This window comes from Mytilus galloprovincialis, chromosome 7 (assembly GCF_965363235.1).
Source record: "Mytilus galloprovincialis chromosome 7, xbMytGall1.hap1.1, whole genome shotgun sequence".
NCBI classification, from domain to species: domain Eukaryota; kingdom Metazoa; phylum Mollusca; class Bivalvia; order Mytilida; family Mytilidae; genus Mytilus; species Mytilus galloprovincialis.
This window is the reverse complement of record NC_134844.1, coordinates 14,994,122-15,011,151: the sequence shown is the minus strand read 5'-3', so window position 1 is coordinate 15,011,151 and position 17,030 is coordinate 14,994,122. Positions and strand designations below refer to the sequence as shown.

At 31.5% G+C, this 17,030-nt stretch overlaps 1 protein-coding gene across 1 annotated transcript in view; it reads right to left on the bottom strand.

Moving 5' to 3' along the window:
* Positions 1-222: 222 nt before the first annotated feature.
* LOC143082393 (importin-7-like) overlaps positions 223-17,030 on the bottom strand; it is a 46,113-nt gene continuing 29,305 nt past the window's right edge. The window contains exons 19-27 of the mRNA XM_076258036.1: positions 14,338-14,463; positions 6,902-6,999; positions 6,307-6,399; positions 5,552-5,772; positions 4,833-5,053; positions 2,883-2,950; positions 2,360-2,498; positions 1,603-1,719; positions 223-527 (exon numbers count right to left, since the gene is read on the bottom strand). Coding sequence (XP_076114151.1) covers positions 448-527; positions 1,603-1,719; positions 2,360-2,498; positions 2,883-2,950; positions 4,833-5,053; positions 5,552-5,772; positions 6,307-6,399; positions 6,902-6,999; positions 14,338-14,463 — 1,163 coding nt within the window. The 3' untranslated portion in view covers positions 223-447. The remainder of the gene's footprint in view (positions 528-1,602; positions 1,720-2,359; positions 2,499-2,882; positions 2,951-4,832; positions 5,054-5,551; positions 5,773-6,306; positions 6,400-6,901; positions 7,000-14,337; positions 14,464-17,030) is intronic.

Below are 17,030 nucleotides of genomic sequence, written 5' to 3'. Positions count from 1 at the left end.
TGGATAACTTCAATTGTACATGATTATGAATGTTAGCATGTAGTAATATTTAACCAACTAACATTCTGATATAAACTCGTGAATTGTTTGTTTATGTCATTTTCTTCGCTCTAACTGGAGATCTCACTATAGCCACAGTCTTCCAATACGACTCATGAAATCTATGCATGATGACAGTTTTCTCTTGTGACAATAACTGAAGAGAAAGCAATAACTAAACTCGACAAAAAATAAGTATTTAATCACAAACTAAGATCCACCAAGAATGTATCAGCAATCTTGTATGCACAAATGAGTACCTAAATGAATCAAATGTACAGTGAATGGTTGTATAGCATTAGGTTTTGTGAATTATGGTATTGACAACATGCCCACATAATGCGATTATCTTGCGTTCCTCGAAGCCATAAGCAGTCAAACACAGGGAATGCCATTTGATGATGTGTGTTATGTTCCAAAATTAAAATTCTGTGGCACAGACTGATTCTGAAATACATAGCCTCCAGCATCTTCTATTCTTTTTGATTCTGAAATGGAGAAGAAAATATCCATTGATAATAAATATACAGTTTGTGGTTTTATAAACTACCATCATTATTTCCCTTTGTTTGGAATTTTTTTTATCATTTCACGAATATTGCAGGCATTTCAATGACATGAAAAGAATCCTAGACCAACATTCTGACCAAAATTTGGTTATTCTGTTTAAAAAGTTTTACCAATATTCGTATCTAGCAATGACGATACTTTTATAATACTACACAATTACTGTCTTTTGATGAGGTAAATAGTGGTTTTATTGACTTTTGAAAAAGTCAATTAAACCCCATATTTACCGAAACAAAAGACAGTAATTGTTTTATTCCATATTCCGAGAGATTAAAATGTATTTAATGACAAACATATACCTTAAGAGATAAACATTTTACCATAACGTTACAGGTAAAAGCGTGCGACGTTTAGCACGGTGAATAACACTTTCTCAGGTGAATATGCTTTTTTATTCAAAATCTAATTCATATAGAGAAACCTACTCAAATAATACCAATATGGAATAATTTAGCATTCTGACCAAAATTTCAACCAGTTAGTATAGTTACAGTCTGCACCAAAAACTTTTTCAACTACTAGTCTGAAGACCAATATTCTGACATTTTTCTTAATGGTCCAAACAATGTTTTGCAAAAACTTACTAGACAGAATGAAATTATACTATTCTGGGGCATCGGACTAGTGGCTAACTGTAGTTATTCAGTTAAGTTTGACCATTATTTATACCTAGCAAGGACAATACTTTAAAAGTAAACCAGGAACTACCTTGAATACAGGAAGTACAATAGACTAGATACATATACAAAAAGATACTGTGGACTGAGTAAGCCTGTAAGCCAAACCTATTGAAAATTTGTAATTTGCAGTTCAACTGTTTCCACAAAACACACAAAAATTGGAACCCCATGAATAACAATGAATCCACAGTGTTATCTTTGATGCAATATATTTTTCCATATTTACAGTGATTTCTGTCAATAAAATACAAAAATTCAATTTCAGTGTCTAACCAGAGCCTAAGCACTGATTGTAGAAGAGAGATGTATTTACCCGCAGCAGCATGTCTTTGTTCAGCTAACTTGAAAACATCCTCCAATTCCTTAGTTTGTTCTGGAGTTACTGGTGTCATTAAAGCCTGGTACCAAACGGGATCAGCTGTCTGGATACCTGTTATATAATCAAATAATAACATTTCATGTATGTTTCATAATAATACATTTTGTTTAATAATCAAAAGATAACAAAAATTGAAGTTCGATCAAATTGAGCTTAGGTTTCAACAACTAAAATATCAATGACAATGAATAAATTATTGACACAGAGATATGTTGAAGTTTAAATTGCAATACTTTGTAAACTATAAAGATCATTCGAAGTCATGAAACCATGACTGAAGGTGCAATGAAAATTTGAGATTGTTTCATCATAAGTGGTTCCCTGTAAACTGACCTTTTCATGAACTTTCCATGGTAATGACATATGCCAAGGAGCAATGAAACAATTTTTTTTACCTTATCACAAAAGAATAAGTTGTTGACGCCTCTGCTGAAATATGAACACCAAAGTCTCAATGAATATTGCTTGGCATTTTTTTAGTCTAAATAGTATTGCCTTCACTTTAAAAATACAACTTCTTTCCATTTCAAGTTTAAATGATTGATTGATTTTTTATGTTGTATGCCACTTTTTAAAAGCAGTAAAGACTACATCATGGCAGTCTGATTATTTTTTTTATATTGTGGATGAAGACTGACCTTCAGCATGAAACTGAAAGTTAAAAAGAAATTCTTAAAATAAAAACACTTACTTTGTAGAACATTTTTGAAGACTTGATATTCATCTACTTGACAACTATCTTCGTCCAGTGGTGTCTGATAACTTTCTAATGCTGTTTCCTCCATTCCATCATCTGAATATTCATTATCACTATCATCATCTTCATTGGCCTGAAAAATGAGAGAATAATATTTATACAGGTTTAAAATTAAATTCAAATTTAAAGAAATTCAAAAACTGAAAAAAGTCGCAAATTTTGTCATCAGCCTACTGTTTATTCTGACAGAGACATGGAAATGATTAGTTTTTTTACACCGGTAATTGGAAAATACATTTGCAGTGAAATTGTGTAATCATTTTATGATTTCTAAAAAATTAACTGCTTTCAGTTAAGACACAGCTTGATTTAGAAAGTATTTTGAAAGAAGATAAGTACATCTCTGTTTTTGATTTCTTAACCCTATGCTCCCTGTATTTAGTGTAAATGATTTCATGTGACAAACATTTCCAATAGTTCTTTTTTCCCCATCTTGATAATCCTAACCAATACTTACGGATTTCTCTAGTTTTTCTAAGTATTGTGCTCCGTCTTCATCGACCTCATCTTCATCACTGGCCAATTCTAAAATAAAAATTTATACAAGGCTATTACAATTAAATCTTCTCTCATGAACTTGTATATAAAAATTCATTAGTCTTTTCCAGTACACATGCAAACTTCAGTGCAGATTTGTGAAAAATCAAATTAACTCAATTTAAGATCCTTTGAAAAGATGATATATATACAGAATGCATAAAACATATATATTTCTTACATGTAAACAATTATGCTAATTTCCTATTTTAACATTTGCATTATCATCTGTACAAATTTTCTTATTAATCCTATACTTTAAAACCTTTTTAATGTCAAAATTTTCTTTATCAACATCAAATCATCTTGAAATATGTATAATAATAGAATACCTTATTATGTTTGTCAGCTATTTGCGAGTTTAAAAAAAATATGTAACTGTTAAACTGCAAGTAAAACATTGTTACACACGCAACTCAATCAGAAGTTGATAGTAATTGTCTGTCCAAAGAGAATCTAGGAATCATTCTCATGGTTGTTCCATTAAACTAGAGGCTCTAAAGAGCCTGTGTCGCTCACCTTGGTCTATGTGAATATTAAACAATGGACACAGATGGATTCATGACAAATTTGTGTTTTGGTGATGGTGATGTGTTTGTAGATCTTACTTTACTAAACATACTTGATGCTTACAATTATCTCTATCTATAACAGTACTTTCTGTGGAAAATGTTATTGAAAATCTTCAAATTTTAAGAAAATTGTTAAAAATTGACTATGAAGGGCAATAACTCCTTAGGCGGTCAATTGACTATTTTGGTCATAGTGACTTATTTTTAGTTCTTACTTTGCTGTACATTATTGCTGTTTACAGTTTATCTCTATCTATAATAATATTCAAGATAATAACCAAAAACAGCAAAATTTCCTTAAAATTACCATTTCAGGATCAGCAACCCAACAACGAAATGTCCGATTCATCTGAAAATTTCAGGGCAGATAGATGAACAATTTTACCCCTGTCAGATTTGCTCTAAATGCTTGAGTTTTTGAGTTATAAGCCAAAAACTGCATTTTACCCCTATGTTATATTTTTAGCCATGGCCGCCATCTTGGTTGGTTGGCCGGGTCACCGGACACATTTTTTAAACTAGATACCCCAATGATGATTATGGCCAAGTTTGTTTAAATTTGGCCCAGTAGTTTCAGAGGAGAAGATGTTTGTAAAAGTTAACGCAGGACGACGACGACGCCGACGCCGGACGCCAAGTGATGAGAAAAGCTCACTTGGCCTTTTGGCCAGGTGAGCTAAAAAACATACCAGGGACCCAGGAATGGCAATTTAAATGTGCCAAAATAGTTGGGTGCAACCATAACATTGTACATATTAAATATGTATGAAAGTCTCTAAAATTTTCCTCCGGTTGGCAAGTAATTCCAAAGTGCTTTGCAGTGTTCCATGTAAAGAAGTACTCCATGTAAGGGCCAATTTTGACCTCAAATTTAAAGTTCATCTGACGAAATGTAGTCTATCAAATATGCCAAAAATGAAAGTGGCCGCATCCTTGTTGATCCTCAACCTTAATATATGTTTTGTATTATCATTAAATACAACTTACATTTCAATATTAAGAATGAACACGAATGCGTTCACTTTCATTTAAGACGGAAACTGTCTAAAATATAACAAAAATACTAAAATTGTGAAGATTTCAGTAATTTAGCATGACTTAATGATGCTAGTACCCGATATATGTGCATTGTATTGTCAAACAGCGAATATTCATTAAGCAGAAGCATTCTACTGTCCAATAAATAACTAAAAGTATACATTTTAACAATTTTGTAAAACTGCTATATTTTGGGGCCAAAAAGGGGTCTTACTGAACCTACTCCTTTAACGGCCTTATATGGTGTTATGTATCATTACCATTTTCATCTTTTTCTTCGTCATCATCTTCATCTTCCTCGTCACTACTATCCTCGTCTTCCTTGGCTTTGGCAGCGTAGGCCCTCTTCAAGCCAGAGAATAGTAACAACAAAGCAGGTATAATCTGTGCTGATACTTCTGACACTTCATTTGGTCGATTGTTACTGATCAGATTTACTAACGAACACAATCCTAAAACTGTTATTTTTCTGTCGTGTAAACTGTAAAAAAGAAATGGCAAAATATGTATTGATTACTTTCATCATAACAGTAGAATAAAGATATAACTTCAAAAGAAGGGTACAGTTTCTGATCTTTTCAGAATAAGAATGTATGTACACAGGACACAATGCCCCCACAAATCTGTGTTAACTCCATATTTGGAATATAATTCATCAAGTCACATTTAATGTTCATTTGACCACATATACATGGTAAACTGATAAACAGATGATAAGATTTGTTATCAAAGAATTAACAATTAGAAAGAACAAATGGAAACTTAATGAATACTTTTTAATTTTCAGCAACACTTACAGAGAAGTTATTCCTTCGTAATATAACATACTAGCCTTAATCTCATTTCAAGAAAGCACTTATACCAGTCTTTTAATAATTTTACTGGCCTAAATAAACTTTTACTAGTCATAAACTTAAAGCTAGTGGATATTTGCACAAACTGTTTATACTTAATATCTTATAAAAGAAATAATACCTACCCAACAAAACAGTCTATATCATGGAACCAAGATTTCAAAAACTGAGCTAGTAGTGATCCATTGACGTTTGGAATTTGTAACTTAGATAACGTGTCCATCAAAAATGGTAAATTATAATACAAAGCGGCTATCACAACTTGTAAACACATAGTCCGTAATTCTGATGTTAAAACTTCACGTGTTAGTCTTGACAATGCTAATTCTATAAATGATGGAATTACCTGGAAAATAAAAACATAGAGTAAAAAAATTTTTGCAGAATTTTTAAAAAATCTTCTCATACAACATTTCTCTGTAAAGCAAAACAATGTGTGCTAATCGCAATGTTTAAATAACACTACAAAATTTATTATAAAGAGACAAGTAATAAAGAATATATCTCCATTTTTACCAGAAAATTATGTTGACTAAATTTGAGTGATTTCAATACAAAAACAGGAAATATTTTCTTTTAATGGAGCCCTGTTAAACGGTTCACATTTCATTATTCGTCTTTTATGCTTTCATACTATACACTATGCGTTTACTTCTATTTTATGTTCATACAGTTAAAAGAACATTTTCACATCCGTGTCCTTGAATCTTTGGCATTCATACTACATCTCCTTACTTTTAATAGTGTATCCCTCATAAAAATTCTGATCATTGATTAATAATAGATCTATTTCATTAACACACAGGTATACAAGACCTGCACAACCTACTTGTCCTTGACATTGTAGTATACTAGTATTAAATAACTTCTAATAACTTGCATGATCTACTTGTCCAGGACATTGTAGTATAATAACTTCTAATAACTTGGCTGCATGGCATTCAGCGTCTTCACCAATATCAGCTGACATTACCTAAAGGAAAAAAATGAGGAGTTTTTAATTTTTTTTGTCTCAGGCACTTTTCTGGATTTAACTTCCACTTCAGAATAGATCAAATAACATTACCAACACATTACTAATTGTTTTTTTAAACGTAATTTACTTATTTTAGTTCAAATTTTAATTTACTTGCAATACGACTAATAAAGAGTATGATGTCATTAATTGTAATTGGAGTTAGGAGCCTGTTGTTCAGTGGCTGCCATTTGTTGGTGTGGTTTATAGGTGTTTCTCTGTTTTTCCACTAGTCATTTTGGAGCCCTTAATAGTTTACTGTTTGCTGTGATTCAAGGCTCAGTGTTTAAGGCAGTAATTTGACCTATAATTATTAACTTTTTGTACATTGCAAATTCTTATTCATAATTACCATGAAATAAGGTTAAATTGCTAAAAGACCCTGCTCAAAAATTGAAAGCTATCATTTTGCATTTACCATAAAATACCAATTAGTGCCAGGGTATATCTTAATACGTACTGTTTTACACATGTTATATATAATCTGTACATGTTCTGGGTTAGCTAGGAAAGCAGGGGTATCTACTGTTATATAGTTGTGTAGGGCAGGCATCATTTCTGAAATAAACAATAAGATAATCTAATAATTCAGTATGATATATTTTACAATCATTAAGAAATGATCATGACAATTTTTTTTTTTTTTTTTTTTTTTTTATCTTATATTGTATGGCATGAAGAGCTCTTAAATAACCCAGTATTCAGAAAAAAATTAGAGTGTCTGACATATTAATCACTTTCAATCATGAATATGTCATTTTTCATCACAATACTGCTATAGATTAATTAAAGATGATTTTCAGATACAAAATGTTTATGAACTTTAAGAACAAAGTTTATATTTACTCAGGCAGTCATACTTGCTATGTTTACTAATATTCTTGAAGATATAATGCCAAAACAAGGGATTTAATGAATATGTAATACTCCACACTTTAATTCTCACTTTGTATTTAATAGAAATCCTCATAACTCAACTAACTTCTTATCTATAAAGATTTGTATTTATATTTATGATTATATATGTTTTTGCCTGTGAGTTATATAACTCACTCTGGCAGTCAAATACTTTAAATTTATTCTATTTGAAAAAGAGAAATTCTATTTCTCATAAACTGTCCTTGGATTCACTGCAACCAATTAAAATCATATTGTAACAATGGCCTAAGTATGTATTAAAATTATCTCTTCACTATTTTAATGAGTTTCATGTATTTTCATTTATATTCAGAACAAAACAATATCATTTTATAACATTTAATATGCTCAATAAATCTTTTATTCTCTACTACTCCTTATTTCCTTTATTCTTTTAGATTTGCTTAAAACAGGCATATCAAGGGAGGTAATTCTAATCTGTGCAGTTAAATTCTCGTATTGCTACCTTTAAATCATGCACTTAGAACCTGTATGCTTTACTGTCAAGTTACACCCAATAAACCATGGTTGTGGCTTTTACTTGAAAAGCAGACACCAAGTTAATGTTATTTAATTTTGGTACAATTTCAAAGGTTTAATAGCTTAATGCCGTAACAATATAGGAATGAGATATTTTAAATTAGCAGACAAAAAAATGCCTTTGCCAATAGACTACATGTCTTGACATCAGTATTTTACAAGTCTCCATACCAGTTTGTGATATTATTTGTTTACAATGACGTCTGCCAATCATTGTTAGATAGCACCCCAAACATATGAGCTGCGTCGGATAGAAATCGACCTTATGCAAGTGCATGTACACATATACATATGTAAGACTTTGATCGATTTCGGAATAACGAAGATATAAAAGCTGCATTTTGGTCCGTTTAAAAGGGTTGTCTTCTTATGAAAACCTACTTTTGAACAATTACAGACTTTCCGTCGAAATGATTTTAACCTAAAATAGGTTAACAGAGGTATTGATTTTCGTTTGCATAAGGTCGATTTCTATCCGACGCAGCTCATATATTGTAGCATATTTTTTAAAGTGTCAACACTTTAATAGTACTTTCTATAATCGTTGATGGAATAATATAAGAACAACCCAGTCTTCAGAAAAAAATTAGAGTGTCTAACAGTATAGTGATGGTAACATAATATAAAATGCATATTCATCACTAGACTGGTCAATTACAATTTTTTTTTAAAGTTGAAGGGATGATATATCTTACACAAGGGAGGGATCCTTTTATATAAACCTTATATTTCAATCTCTAGACAGGTCCTTACAAAAGAGATAATTTTGTTATTCAGATCTTTATCAAGGAAGAATCACATATAGATAGATCAAAGTATTAGCAACGTGTTAAACTTACTTGTGTGGTCTTATTTGTTTGACAACTCAATAAAAAGTTGATTAATAACTTTGGTAGTACTTTCCCATTTAAAATGTCTTTAGATTATTTATTGTTTTCAAGGTTAAAGCTGCACTTTAAACTGACATGAAAAGTTCTCAAATTATTTACATGTTTAGCTTCTACATCCTTGGTAGACTTGTTTATGGCAAATCAAATTATCACTTTCTATACTTCTAACTTCACTTTCATCAATATTTTATTGCATAACTTCTTCAAAGTCTTGACTTTGGCTGTCTGAATTAAATAACGTGGCTCATTTGTTGGCCAATAAGTTTTAAAAAAGTAAGATTTAGATTTGCTTTGATGGAACAGCACTTAATAAGAATCCAGTCTTCAGAAAAAAATTAGAGTGTCTAACAGTATAATCATAGTTACATAATATAAAATGCATATTCATCACTAGACTGGACATATGACATTTCACAAATTTTCTAGAGTTGCAAGGATTTATATATTTTAAATTACTAAGATGGAACATCCCTCAAAACTTTAAATTAACATAAGAGACTGGTCAGGCTATTAAAAAAAGAGTGTTGGTTTCCCTAACCCTGGCAGTCTGTTTTTAACATCCGAGTCAATTCTTTTTTTTCAATAGATGAAAAAAAGATCAAGATTCTCTTTTAAGATATGAGATTTGATTTGTCTTATTTCTTTTTTAAAAAGTTTCATTAAACAGTCTTAAAGTCTTAAATAGTTTATATCAAAATGTATATCATGATACAATTATAATGTGAAACAAGTTTTCTTGAAATGCTATTCTTAAAGTTTTAAATAGCTTTATAGATCATAATGTATATCTAATTCAAAAACATTTGTTTAAAACTTTTCAATGGTTCTGTGTAGAGTGAAATTGCATGTGCCTTGTTAAAATTTTTGCAAAGAATAACATAATCAAAGAGCAGAATGCTCTGAGGGATACGATTGCCATATAGTTTTCATTGACACATGTATAGCACTTCTGCCAACTTTTCATTAAGCAAATTCGTGAGATTTTGCCAAAATAGAAAAGATCAGAGAGGAAAAAATTGATCCAAGGATACTGCTGCAAAAAAGCATGAACATGCGTGAGTCTCACGCATTTTTGGCAGCCCTGGGGTTGAAGTCATAAAACTTTGCTCAGTTCTCGGAGCACAAAAATCATGCTCGAAACATGAAATCCAGCATTTTGATTAGTTGATTCTTGAGTCTGAGTTCAAAAATCGTGCTCCAAAGTTTTATGACCGCAAGGCCTGGCCTTGATAGTCCAAATAATTATGACGTCTTGAAAGGCTATTATATTTAATTTTTTTTGACGCCTTACTTCGACGTCGAAGTAAGCTTCAAAGAAAAAAATTATAATAGCCTTCCAAGACGTCATAATTATTTGGACTATGGCCTTGAAGGCATAAAACTTTGCTCAGTGCTTGGAGCACAAAAATCATGCTCGAAACAAGAAATCAAGCAATTTCATTGGTTGATTTTCGAGTACGAGTACAAAAAAAAAAGACTCGAAAGTTTTATGACTGCAAGGTACAGCTGGATAGTATTATTTTCAAAACTAATTCAACTGCACATGCAAAGGTAATATAAATCTGAATAGTCACTCAACTTTAAAAATAGCTAATCCCGGATACAAGTGTACGAGCAATGTACTTATTGTGTTTTATTTGTGTGCTATCAATTCCAAGTTTACTTTCCACAGCAGTCACTGAGAGAGAGAGAGAGAAGGTATTTCACTTCATAGTTCGAGATTACTCTGATGTCCGACGGCTGATTTGCCAGACAAGCTGGGACCGTGGGGACTTTTATGCTAGTATACTTAAATTACAAACTTAAATAGTCCCAGTCCCATATATTATATCAAGTATTATTGGATGCCGAATTGAATTTTAAATAGGTGCCGATTTGACTCGATGCCGATTTAACCAGGTGCCTATTTGACTTGTACCCAGTAATCTCGGGACTATTCACTTCGTATCTTATCACCGTTAATTCTAGGAGGAACCCCATTTCCCAGTCCCATATATTATATCAAATATTATTGGATGCCGAATTGACTTTTAAATAGGTGCCGATTTGACTAGATGCCGATTTAACCAGGTGCCAATTTGACTTGTACCCAGTAATCTCGGACTATTCACTTCGTATCTTATCACCGTTAATTCTAGGAGGAACCCCATTTCTAACTCTTTAATTATTAATTTCCTTTGGGTCAGTGGGCATGAATCCTTCCGTACACACTCCTCTGTTTAAATTGAGATAGTTCTTAATATAATACGACGTTTATCGCATCTAACGAGTTAATTTGTTCTTGACGGGAAATACTTCTGAAAGGGAGACAACTTGAAACGATAATATGGAAGACTCCATTTCGGCTAAAGGGGTGTTATAGGTAAAACTTCATTGATTTTAATTTAAATGATGCATATGATTTTAAATTATGCAACAACAATATTAAACCCTCAATAGCAGGCAGACATAGAAAGAATCCAATGAGTTTCAAATTAATTAATAAGCGGGGAATCCAGAACAACCACTCAATCTGATACCCCTTGAAATCAAGAAAACTATACGCATGCGCATTAATACATAAACAAACCCGAGACTTGCGATTTGGAACAAGAACGTTTATTTAATTTATGATATGATGAATGAGTCTCAATTTCTTTATGAGAGTACAGCATCAGTTTCATAACGGTAAAATATAGAAAACTCCACTTCAGTTCTTATATGACAGAAATAGAATTATCGGAATTCAAAGAACTCTCGCATTTATCAAAACTGGGGAATTCCCTCTGACGTGTTTCTAAATTTATAAAAACACTAAATATAAATACTGCTTAATTCTGATTTTCCGTGTTGTTAAAAACACGCATATAAGTCAAGGGAAAAATCAAACATAAAGATTATGAGAAGAACATTACAGGAAAGTTGTTTATGTTCAATCCTTTTGCTTGTTTTTACCTTTTAAAGAAAGACAATCATAAGAATCTGAGATGTTGCTGAATGTTTAGAATAAAACGGTTGACGTGAGGGAATGAGCCCTGAGTCAACGGTAAAAGTCTACAGATTGCTTAAAAGCAATCGTATCCCAAAAAGATTTTCCTACATGCCATTTAACATTTTGAATTTATAGGAGGTATTTACATTCAGTTTTCAAAGGCCTCATGTAAGTTTGTTCGAAATGACCTGTGTAGTTAGAAGAGATGAGGCCACATTATACCAATTACTTAGGTCACACACTTAAAATGTCTATGCCCATGAGTTACATAACTCACTAAGGCAGTCAAATATATCTTCAAGATTTTGCAACATAGAATTTTGATAATATAAAGCATATTGACCACGGCCAAATGAAACAAGAATAAAACAATAGCAAAGGTATCTATTAACAATCTTTTCTTCACTTTTTTAGAAATGTTTTAATTATTTTATACATCTTCTACAAAAACAATTTACATTCATATCATTTGAAATGTTAAATAATTCTTCTATTGTCTCCCACTACAATTTCCTTTACATCTCCTAAAATAGGCATTTAAAGGGAGGTAATTATTTGTTTTAGATGTCAAATTTTCATATTATTCTTGATCAATGGTCTATTTTAAAAGAATTACAGTGAATTTCATTGAGTGTGACGCTAAAGGTAATATCTTTGGTTAGCTGAACCCTGAAGACATTGTTAGGTCATGTAAACTACCCTCCTTTAAGAGTAGACTAGTCCAGCAAATAATCAAACTATCTGTTTGTTGGACTAGCCTACGATAGGAGGGTAGTTTACCTGACCTAACAATGACTTCATGGTTCAGCTAACAAGCAAGCTAACCAAAGACATAACCTTTGGCTTCACACTCAACAAATTCCCCTGTAATTATGAAAGAAGCTTTGACAAGAAAGATAACTGCACTAAAAGTAAAACTTCCTTGGTTCAAAATTTTTATATTTTTGGCAATAAAAAACACTCCAATTTAGAACACAAAGCAAAGGTTATTGAAGGTGTATGTCTTAATGAACATTTAGTTTGAAGAATATTCATTCTAAACTTTAATCCAGTCTTCAGAAAAAAATTAGAGTGTCTAACAGTATAATCATAGTTACATAATATAAAATGCATATTCATCACTAGACTGGTATTATAAGCCTGGTACCTTTGATAACTATTGCATGAGTTTTCTTAGAATTTGAGGGATATAAAGCAGTGAAAAAATCCATCCCAGAAATTTACATTTTAAATCAGTGCCTGCCAATTAAACAATTTTGTTTATCATATTCTGATAGGAACTCTAATACAAAGTAGAATTCAGATCTAATTAGCTGCCTTGTACTGATTATAAGAGAAGTTATACAGACAATAAAAGTCCATAAATTTATTATCGAGGAAATTGGTTATTTTTTTTTCAACTTGTTTTAATTTAGATTGCATGTGTTTTCACATTTAAAGCATATTATTTTTGTTTCAGGTAAATTGCAACATCCAAGCCATTTAATTTTTTTGTTCCTGGTTTTTTGTCGAGCCTTCGACTTTAGTCTAAAAAGCAAGACATAAGCGATTCTACATTCCGTTGTCGTCGTCCACAAATATTCACTCTGTGGTTAAAGTTTTTGAAATTTTTATAACTTTCTTAAAATATCCTCAGTTGGTACCAAATTTGGACAGAAGCTTGTTTATGATCATAAGATAGTATCCAGAAGTAAATTTAGTAAAAATAAAATTCCATTTTTTCCGTATTTTACTTATGAATGGACTTAGTTTTCTACCGGGAAATATTACATTCACTCTGTGGTTAAGGTTTTTAAAATTTTAATAACTTTCTTAAACTATCCTCGGTTGGTACCAAACTTGGACAGAAGCTTGTTTATGATCATAAGATAGTAACCAGAAGTAAATTTTGTAAAAAAAATAAATCCATTTTTCCGAATTTAACTTTTAAATGGACTTAGATTTTCTGCCAGGAAACAACACATTCACTCTGTGGTTTAACTTTTTAAAATTTTAATAACTTTCTTATACTATTTTGGATTTGTACCAAACTTGGACAGAAGCTTGTTTATGATCAAAAGCTAGTATCTAGAAGGAAATTTTGTTTTCTTCCAGTAAACATTACATTCAGTCTGCAGTTAAAGTTTTTAAACATTTATTAGATTCATAAACTATCCTGGATTTTTACAAAACTTGGACAGAAGCTTCTTACAATAAAAAGATAGTATCAACAGGAATATTTCATTGATTTATTTCCTCACTTTTGTTGAGCCTGCCATTAACAGAAAGAGTAGGCGAGACACTGGGTTCCGTGGAACCCTTACAAATTTTTTTTAATTGTAGTTATTAATAATAATCAAAACCTTATTCTTTTCAATTGTTTCACATATCGCCTTTAAGAGTCTTTCTATAGCTTCAGTGAGGGTTTTGTTTATTGTAGGTGGTTTCTTAGTAAACTGTAGTTGATTATACATTGTTTTCTTTGGTTTTGGATGAATAGTTAGTTGTCTCATTGACAATACTACCACATCTTCTTTACTATATTCTTAATCAATTTAATGTCAAAGTCATTCCATTATCCCTGAAAACTATACAAACCTGTGAAATAATCAATGCCATCTTTCTGGAACATAGTGTGTAACATCTGGAACACTTGCCATAAATGTACAGATACATGGCCACTGGTTAAACTGTACACCAAGGATAACATCTCTTCATAGAAATCTATAAATAGATAACACTCAAGTTACAATAAATGTACAGATACATGGCCACTGGTTAAACTGTACACCAAGGATAACATCTCTTCATAGAAATCTATAAATAGACAACACTCAAGTTACAATAAACTGTACACCAAGGATGACATCTCCTCATAGAAATCTATAAATAAATGTACATAGCACATGGTTATAATGTGTTGCAATGTGTAATCTGAACTTTTTATTTATTCTTTACTTCTCCCACTGTAATACAAACATATTTACTCATAAATTGTTTATGATTTAGTGTTAAGAACCAATGCACATGCATGCATTGACCCTGTGGCTGTATTATTTTATTGTGAAGTCTAATTTTCTTCTTCAAAAAGCAGAAAAGCCAAACATATGTCCCACATTTGGCTTCTACAGAAAAGGAGACAAAATTATATGAAACAGAAACTTTGCAATTAACAGGTTAACAATAAATTATTTAATTCATTTGTGTGATATAGCTGGATATCACTATCAAAGCAGAATAGCAACACCTCTAAATATCAACATTATTATACCACTCGCATCGTAGCTCTTCAAAAACATTTATTGTCATAAAGAACGTTTAAAGTGCAGTTATACTCTGAATTTAGTTGCAGAATATGATATAAAACCTTGTGTAATTCCACTCTATCTTAATTATTGCTGTTAAACTTAACTTCACATGAAGCAGGAGTTATCAGATGTAATCTTATTAAATTAAAATACTTATACTGTATTTCCAATATAGACTAACAGATACCATGTTTTTCTGTGCAATCCATTTAGATGTAAAAAGACCAAGAAAGACTATAGTCGCCGTCAGCTGAAATTCGTAGCGGTTATCGGTAAAAATAATCTAAACTATCAATCGCGTTCACTCGAGATATAGTTTTTCACATTCCATTCATAAATCGAAAAGAAAGAAAAACCACTACTGACCTACCTTTTAAGTGATCGCACTGTAATAATCCTGACCTTCACTTTTTCATAGACGATTTTGTATGGTGGAATCAGCCATTGTTTTTACCGGAAGTGTTTCTGTGGAGTTCAATTTCATAAAATTTGCATAAAGCCCGGGAAACCTTATCACATCAATGAAAGGAACATTTCAGGAAACTGCATACAGTGACGAATGTCATATGTAAACAAATGATTCTCATAGAAACGAAGATGGCGGAATTATAATGGAAAATATTCTGGAAAATGTGAAGGTCAGGATTATTACAGTGTGATCACTTAAAAGGTAGGTCAGTAGTGGTTTTTCTTTTTGCGATTTATGAATGGAATGTGAAAAACTATATCTCGAGTGAACACGATTGAAAGTTTAGATTATTTTTACCGATAACCGCTACGAATTTCAGCTGACGGCGACTATACAATTGCCCAGTATAATACAGATTCTGCTTCAAAACTTTCAATAAAGTTAAATTCAGTGGAAAAATTCTACTGCAAGACAATAGATGCTAAACAACAAAGGCACAAAAAACAAAACTATTACCCCCATATGGCTTCAGCAGGTATGGAGACAAATGATATACAGTAACCTTGCAGTTTACAGGTAAACAATAAGCAATTTGTTCTATTTGTGTGATATAGCTGGATATCACTATCATAGCAGAATAGTAACACCTCTAAATATCAACATTATTATAACACTCGCATCGTAGCTCTTCCAAGACATTTAATGTCATAAAGAACGTTTAAAGTGCAATTATACTGCATCTAGTTTCAGAATCTTTTAACTCTGTAATCCAAAAACTTACGATCTTGATACATCTTACCATGACATCAAAGTGATGTATGAGTCATCAGGTGTAATCCTATCAAATTCAAATACTTCAACATTCTTATGTACAGTGGATTCATTATTATTCGTTGAATACAATTTTTGGTAGATTTTGTGGGTACAGGGAAACCAAGAATTTGAATCCTTGAAGAATGATAAATGTTCTTTAGAGGTATATGCAGACTAAAGCCAAACTTTGAAATCAAATATCCACACTAATGACAGTTTCCTCAAACCAAGATTACTGATAAATGTACCCATGAAAATAAATAAATCCATAGTATACCCAAACATAAGGCTTAAAGATTGGCTCATAGAGACCCTGGGGTTGTTTTTTAATGCAAACATCCAAATATAATTCAAATGAAAAATGAAATAAGTATTGCCAAATTGCAAAAATATAAGATTCAGTGAAGAATGTTGAAATGAAATCCATCCAGTTGCTTAGGGGGATTCCTGTTAATCATTCATTTGACTTCTGCAGGAAGGGAGACAAATGATATAGTAACCTTGCAGTATACAGGTTAACAATAAGCAATGTATTTTGTATGTGTGATATAGCTGGATATCACTATCATAGCAGAATAGTAACACCTCTAAATATCAACATTATTATACCACTCGCATCATTGCTCTTCCAAGACATTTGATGTCATAAAGAACGTTTAAAGTGCAATCATACTTCCAATTTAGTTTCATAATCTTATAAACTCTGTTATATACAAAAGTATCAAAGAACCACAACTAAATGTCATCTTGTTGAATGCTGT